The sequence below is a fragment of the Pan troglodytes genome, chromosome 21 (genome assembly GCF_028858775.2).
Source record: "Pan troglodytes isolate AG18354 chromosome 21, NHGRI_mPanTro3-v2.0_pri, whole genome shotgun sequence".
Taxonomy (NCBI): Eukaryota; Metazoa; Chordata; class Mammalia; order Primates; family Hominidae; genus Pan; species Pan troglodytes.
Window position 1 is genome coordinate 51768287 of NC_072419.2, and position 7165 is coordinate 51775451.

Below are 7165 nucleotides of genomic sequence, written 5' to 3' on the forward strand. Positions count from 1 at the left end.
GGTAAGTAAGGGACAGTGCCCACATGAATGCCCCCTCTTCAATTCTGCCCTCCATCCCAGAGGAAGTCTGGAAAAATTATGGATTGGGGGGATTACAATGCAATGGAAAAGGCCTTTTGGTGGGACCAAGGATGCCTCTGTTTCGTTCCCACCCTGTGATCTTAAAGAAGTCCCTCCGCATCTATGGGCCCTCTTGAAATAAATGAAAGAAATGATTCCTGTGTTTTTCTCCTCTCTCTCCAAGTTGTTGTAATTGGTGTTGCTTAAGGCAAACCAAAAGACTCTAGGACCAGGGCTCTTCACTCCTCTCCCCATGTAGCCCTTGGTAGGAAGATGTGGTTGAGCCTTAGTAGATAACAGCTTTCATAAAAATTCACTTTTTTTTTTTTTTTTGAGACCAAGTCTCACTCTGTCACCAGGCTGGAGTGCAAAGGCACAGTCTCGGCTTACTGTAACCTCTGCCTCCTCGGTTCAAGCGATTCTCCTGCCTCAGCCTCCCGAGTAGCTGGAACTATGTAGTGTAGTAGCATGCGCCACCACACCCAGCTAATTCTTGTGTTTTTAGTAGAGACGTGGTTTCACCATGTTGGCCAGGATGGTCTCGATCTCTTGACCTCGTGATCCACCTGCCTCACTCAGCCTCTCAAAGTTCTGGGATTACAGGTGTGAGCCACCATGCCCAGCCCACTACTTTTTTTTTTTTTTTTTAATTAAAAGTGTCCTTAACATCTTCAGTTTCTCCCCAGCTCCCCTTTCTTCCCTGGTTTCTGTTGTTTCCTTGTTTCTTATTTCACAAGACCAGAAATCCCCTCCTTGTCCAATGTAGGCCCTTCCAATGTCGTACCCGAATTTCCAAATCCACCCTCTCTGTCCTTCAAAACCTTTATCTCCCAGTGGGGTAAGCAGTAATTCATACTAAGGTGTGAATGGTTGCTCTAAATTTCCCCAGTGTATTTGTAAGTACGTGTATGTTTTAAAAAGGAGGTCTTGAGATTGTAAACATGATTGCAACATTTATAGAATTTCAGGCACAGAGATGAAGCATTTGTAGGAGCACACCAGGGAGAATAAATGTGGGGGTAGAGGAATGAACCTCTTGTTCACACACACACACACACACAAATGCCTTCTATGGCCCTCAGAGCAATCCCGAATCCATGGAGGGCTGTGTTCTTGTTAGAAAATCAGGTGAACTTGCAGAATTTCTCACATTTTTCTTTCCTCGAAAAGTTGTTGCTGTTGCCTCCGCAGCCTCCGTAAGCAAATAACTCACATTCACCAGTTTCAAAGTTGAAAAACCATCGCGTCACGTAGGTTCGACAAGGGCCCTTTTCCATAGGAAAAGCGCATACATTTGGGAGGAGATCCTTGATAGTGTCTGAAGAGAGAAAGTGGTTGAAGGAGACCAAACCCATCACCTTCTCCTTGTTTGCCTCATATGCCAGGGGCTGTGACAGCCCTGGGCACAATTGTGAGGCCATCCACAATGGCTGTGCTCTGTACCTCTTTCTACCCAGCTATGGTCTGATCTGTCTACACAGAAGTTGACATTTTCACTTCTGAGAGTAGCCTGATGTGGTGAGAATCACAGGCTTGAGAATCTAACTCAAGTGGATTGAGATCCTCGCACAGCCACTTGCTACTGTGTGATGTTGTATAAACCTAACTTCTTCATGTCTCCATTTCTTCATTTGTAAAATCAAGGAGTTGAACCACATCATCTCTGAGTTCCCTTCCAGATCTACTTTTATAGGATTTGATAATAAAGATCCTCAGGTTTCTACCTCCTGTCTCATAATCAATCCTAGAATCAATATCCTATAAGAGAAGGAGGACAGACTTTGAATCTGAGAGCAAGATTGAATCTGAGAGGGTTCAAACTTGTCTCAATTATCTTCTAGCTATGTGATCTTGGACAAATGACTTATCTCCTTGACATTCAATTTTCTTCATTGCAAAAATGCAGGTGTAATATCCACATTTTTGGTTTATTGCAGGGTTAGAGATTACCAGTGAAAAGCATTGATAAATAGAAAACAAATCAATAAATAGTAGCTGCTCTTAATCATTCTATTTCTTAACCAATAAGACTCTTGAGAAGAGGGACCTCATTGTACTCATTTCTGCAGCCTTAGTGCCTAACACAGGCCTAGTTCCCAGTTCTTAGCAAATATTTGTTAATAGAAAACCACCACCACCACCCCACTGAGCCCCTCTGGGGCAGGATTAAAAGTTTCTTTGTACCCTCCTTTTATGTTTCTGTCACCATGTGGGCAGTTTTACTCTTCGTGGTAGCTAGTAGAATTTCCAACATTATGTGAAGAAACTAAGGCCAGATAAATGAAGTACCTGTCCTAATGTCAGGCTAGGAAGCAGTAGGACCAAGAATCAAACCCAGCATGGTTCGACTGCAAAGGCTTGCAGGTTCTCCATCCATCTTGGTTGTTGTAAAATGAGTGAATGCACAGATGAATGATCACACCTATGGTGGAACTTCAGGCAGCAGCCTAGGGCTTGGAAAGGTTCAGACTGTCTTATCCTCCTACCTGCAAGGCTGACGCTAAGGGTGCAGGAGAATGGGGAAGAGGCAGAATAGCTTATTCAATCAAGGTGGGAGGTGGAGGGGCATGTTCTTAAGACATCCTAGTCACTGCAGCATCGGCGCTTAGACCCTTACAGGTGACTCTGTAGGGGCTGGAGTCCCATCTGCTCTTAATTTTCTCAGTCTTGCTTCTCTGCTCTTCCATTCCATTAAACCAAAGGAAAATCACTTGACTTGTTTCTTTTTTATGTAAAGTAGATAATGACACCCTGTGTGTGTGTTTTGAGTGTGACAGAAGCTGTTCTAAGTGCTTTACAAGAATCTATTAAGAGCTAAGTTATACTGAGAGCTTGACATACATCAGACTATTTGATTAATAAAGCAGAAAAGATGGTTAATCTTTTTTTATGGAAGAAGAAACTGATGCTCAGAGAGGCTATAAATGATGTTCCTGAGGCACAGAGTTTGTAAGTAGAGGAGCCTGGACCAGAACCCAGGTGTGTCTGACTCCAGGAATGCTCATACTGTAAACCACTACATTCTTCTTACTTATGGCAGACATTTTCAAACTTGAGTATGCGTCAGAATCATCTAGAAGGCTTGTTAGAGAGACCCACCTCCACAGTTTCTGATCAGGTGGGACTGGGAACTAGCATGTTTCCAGTTGATACTGCTGCTGCTATTGCTGTCAGACTAGGGAACAAACTCGAGAACCACTCATCTGTAAGGTTATTGGGAGGTTTAGAGTTCCATTTATGTCTAAGAATCTATCATTAATAGCTCCATGTACATACATGCAGAGAACTATGCTTGCACATGCAAGAATGTTCACTGGCACATTGACAGTGATAATCTCCAGAGGGTAAGATTTCGATAATTTTTCACCTTCTTTCTTACCCTTTTGTGTATTCTAATATGCATTTTTATACAGGGAATCCTACTGGCTGCTTAAAAATCTTGGAAACTGCTGCCTACCATCCCCATTTCCAGCAGATTATCTTAGCTATAACTGCACTTCATCTCCCCACTTCCATTTGCAGATTCCAAGCTTCCACAGAGAAAGCGGTCCAGGAAGGAGCCTTTTCTGACAAGTGCATCTAACTTGGCTAAGTCCCTCACTCTCAAATTCTGGCTCTGATCTCCTTTTCTCAACCTCTCCTTGCCTGCCACCAGCCCCACCCCAGACATTGAAGGCCCCTTTTCCTGCTTTACTTATTTCATTTTCTATAGCACTTTGATCATCTATCATGTGTATTAGGTATTGTATGTCTCTCTCCCATTAGCATCTTAATTTCACAAAGGCAGGGTCTCAGGCTCTTTGCTTTAACCTCAGCACCTAGGACAGTGCCTGGCACATAACTATGTGCCCAACATATGTCTGATGAAGTGAATTGAACTGAATTGACTCTCAATCCGGTAAGGTAAGAAATGGGCTCTGTTTGTGCTGCATCACCTCCCCCACCACCCCGCCCCCCAGCCTGATTCCCAGTCTATTCTTTGAGATCCCACATTTCATACCAACCTTGTGCTAGTTCTGATCGAAGCTCTAGGCAGAGAGTGAGAATCAGGAGAAACGAGAGAGAGGCCTGAAGCTGCATGGTGCCACTCAGCCAGTGGCTCAGCCTGGGGTTGCCATTTTAGGGAGAAAAGGGACCAAGGGGAGGAGCTTGGCCCCACATCCAGCTCATTCACCCTTAACTCAGGCTTTTCATGGGGCTGGGCTGCCTCAGGAACAGAGTGTTCAGCCAAAGCACAGCTTCACCTCTCTCCTCCTGGCCTTATCTGATCTGGCCACCCAGGCTACTTTAGTACCACTTCAGGGTGGAAGCCCTTTTCACAATAATAAAAAGACAGCAGCCATTTTTGAGTACCTTTTCTTTTCTAGGCACCATGCAAAATAGTTTTCACACATTGCTTCCCTTAAGTCTACACGGGAATCCCACAACACTTAACACTCCCATTTTGTAGATGAGAGGAGGTTATGCTACTTTGACCATTGTTACATGGACAGCAAGTTTCAGAGACAAGACTGAGACCCCGGTCTGTCTGCTTCAGTGCCCTCGTATCACTCATTCATTCAACAAACATTCATCAAGTACCCACACTGCACCAGGCAAAGTATTAGATGCTGCCTCCATCCCATCTGGGTGCTCCCAGGAAATTATGGCAACAACACACACAAACACATTGGAAGTCAGAAACAGTCACCTACTTGGAGGAGGAGCAGATTCATTATATTTTAATAGAAATATCAAAAGCACCATGTAGAAGGAGGGCCCAGCTTTGTTGGCTTCAGAGGGTCATGGTCTCTAGAGACACACCCCAGAATCCAGCACATTCCAACTGTCTCCTTTCCTTGACTCTGTAGAGATCCATTTTTTTTGAAAGACAAAGCCAGCATGCTTTAGGGAGATTTAGTGAGCCTCAGATTTAAAATTTGAGGTTGTGATGGGTCCAGCTATTCTTTTTCAAGAAGCATTCTATCATATATTTATTATTATTTATTTTTAATTGAGAAATAAAAATTGTATAAAGGCAGTCCCCAATTTACAATGGTTTGACTTACAGTGTTTGACTTTATGATGGTGCAAACACAATGCACAGTCAGTAAAAACAGTACTTGTAATACCCATACAACCATTCTGTGTTCACTTTTAGAACAGTATTCAATAAATTACATTAGATATTCAACACTTCATTATAAAAGGGGCTTTGTGTTAGATGATTTTGCCCAACTGTAGACTAGTGTAAGTGTTCTGAGCAAGTTTAAGGTAGGTAAGGCTAAGCTATGATGTTTGGTAGGTTAGGTGTATTAAATGCATTTCAACTTCTGATATCTTCAACTTAGGATAGGCTTATTAGGCTATAATCTCATCATAAGTTGAGAAACATTATATATTTATGAGGTACAATATGATGTTTGGAAATATATGTGTGTATATATATAGAGAGAGAGAGAGCAATTTTCTCTCTTAGCAGTTTTCAAGTGTACAATATGTTATTAACTACGGTCACCATGCTGTGCAATAGGTCTTCACAACTTATTCCTTCTGTCTAACTGAAATTTTGTACCTTTGACCAGCATCTTCCCAATACTTCCCACCCCCAGCCCCGGGTATCCACCATTCTACTCTCTGCTTCTGTGACTTCAACTTTTTTAGATTCCACATATAAGTGAGATCACCTGGTATTTGTCTTTCTGTTCCTGGCTTATTTCACGTAACCTGCAGGTTCATCCACGTTGTCACAAATGGCAGGATTTCCTTCTTTTTAAAGGCTGAGTAGTATTCCATTGTGTATACGTACCACATTTTCTTTATCCATCCAGTGACGGACACTTGGGTTGATTTAAGTCCAGCTACTCTTGACCTGGGCAAGTCATTTAACGTCTTCCAGCCTCAGTTTTCTCATCTATAAATTGGGGTTAATTATGTTGCTTTAGCATACTTCCCAGAATTGGTGCAAGTGTTCAATAAATATTCAAATGCCTCACACATTGTGAATGCACACACAGGTACATGTCTTTTGCAAGGGATGCGTGTGTGTGTGTGGCAATGATGCCTTTTTGAAAGTGGGGGTGCTAACTGGATCAGCAGCATACTTAGTTGCTACAGAAATGTTTTCCCCATCTTTGCACATTAGTTATAGCTCTTCCTTTTCTTTAAATTCCCTAGAACCATGATACTCATTCCTTGGCCATTGCTTTCTCTAACTATAGCTTATACAATTGTTGGTCGATCCTCTCATTATCTATTGATCTTTGCTGTTTACCCCACATTTATTTCCTTGAAGGCACTTCTGAAGCCTACATTGCAACATCTCTTTGGTATAACTTCTTTTGCACTTTGAGGGGTCCACCAGCATTATCCTTGATATCGCCTTTCTTAGCCCTCTTGGGTGATCAAATCTGTTCATCAGAAAACAAAATAATGATAGAAGGAAGAAATAAATAGACTGTCACTTGTTGTGCAGGCAGAGGAAAGGCGGGGGCGCCTATTGATGATCCTTGGCTGAGAGCTTCCTGCAGTGTTGCCTCCTCTGGGGCAATGGATCAGGAAGTGAGAAGCTGCCTTTAAACGTACTATTCAGGAAAGCAGGGGAGGGAGTGATACTGCCCCCAAGGACACTGGGCAATGTCTAGAGACATTTTTGATTGGGGGCATCTACTGGCTTCTAGTGTGTTGAGGCAGAGATATTGCTAAACACCCTATACTGCTCAGGACAGCCCTCACATTTGGCATCAAATGTTAATCATGCCAAGGTTAGGAAACCCTGCAGAAGAGCAATAGATACAAACACTTTTTTAAAAAATTATAATAATATTTCCAACATTAACAGCATGATAAGGATCCAGTGCAGTGAGGGGCAGTGCCTGATGAGGTGTGTCTGTACTCGTTTGGCCAAACAGGCCTTGTGGGAAGGTGCAACAGGACCTGGCCCTTGAAAAGCTCATTCTTTACTCAGGTTGCCCTGGGGATCTTTGGTCATGACTCAGTGAATTGGCTCTTTCTCAGGAGATCTGGGTGGCAGTGTTATTGTAATTCCAGAAAGGGGAGGGCAAGTGTAAGATTTATTAAAAACACGTTAGAGCAGCTAGAAGGCAGCCCTAGCTAGTTATCTAGC

The 7165-nt window shown here is 42.8% G+C and overlaps 1 protein-coding gene across 1 annotated transcript; it reads right to left on the minus strand.

The window, feature by feature from the left end:
* Nucleotides 1–1000: 1000 nt before the first annotated feature.
* SPINT3 (serine peptidase inhibitor, Kunitz type 3) lies at nt 1001–4154 on the minus strand. The gene is made up of 2 exons (XM_001145746.4): nt 4065–4154; nt 1001–1378 (listed from the first exon to the last, which is right to left on the minus strand). The coding sequence occupies exons 1-2, from the start codon at nt 4138–4140 to the stop codon at nt 1185–1187; spliced, it is 270 nt and encodes an 89-aa protein (XP_001145746.1). The 5' UTR covers nt 4141–4154; the 3' UTR covers nt 1001–1184.
* Between the last annotated feature and the right edge of the window lie 3011 nt (nt 4155–7165).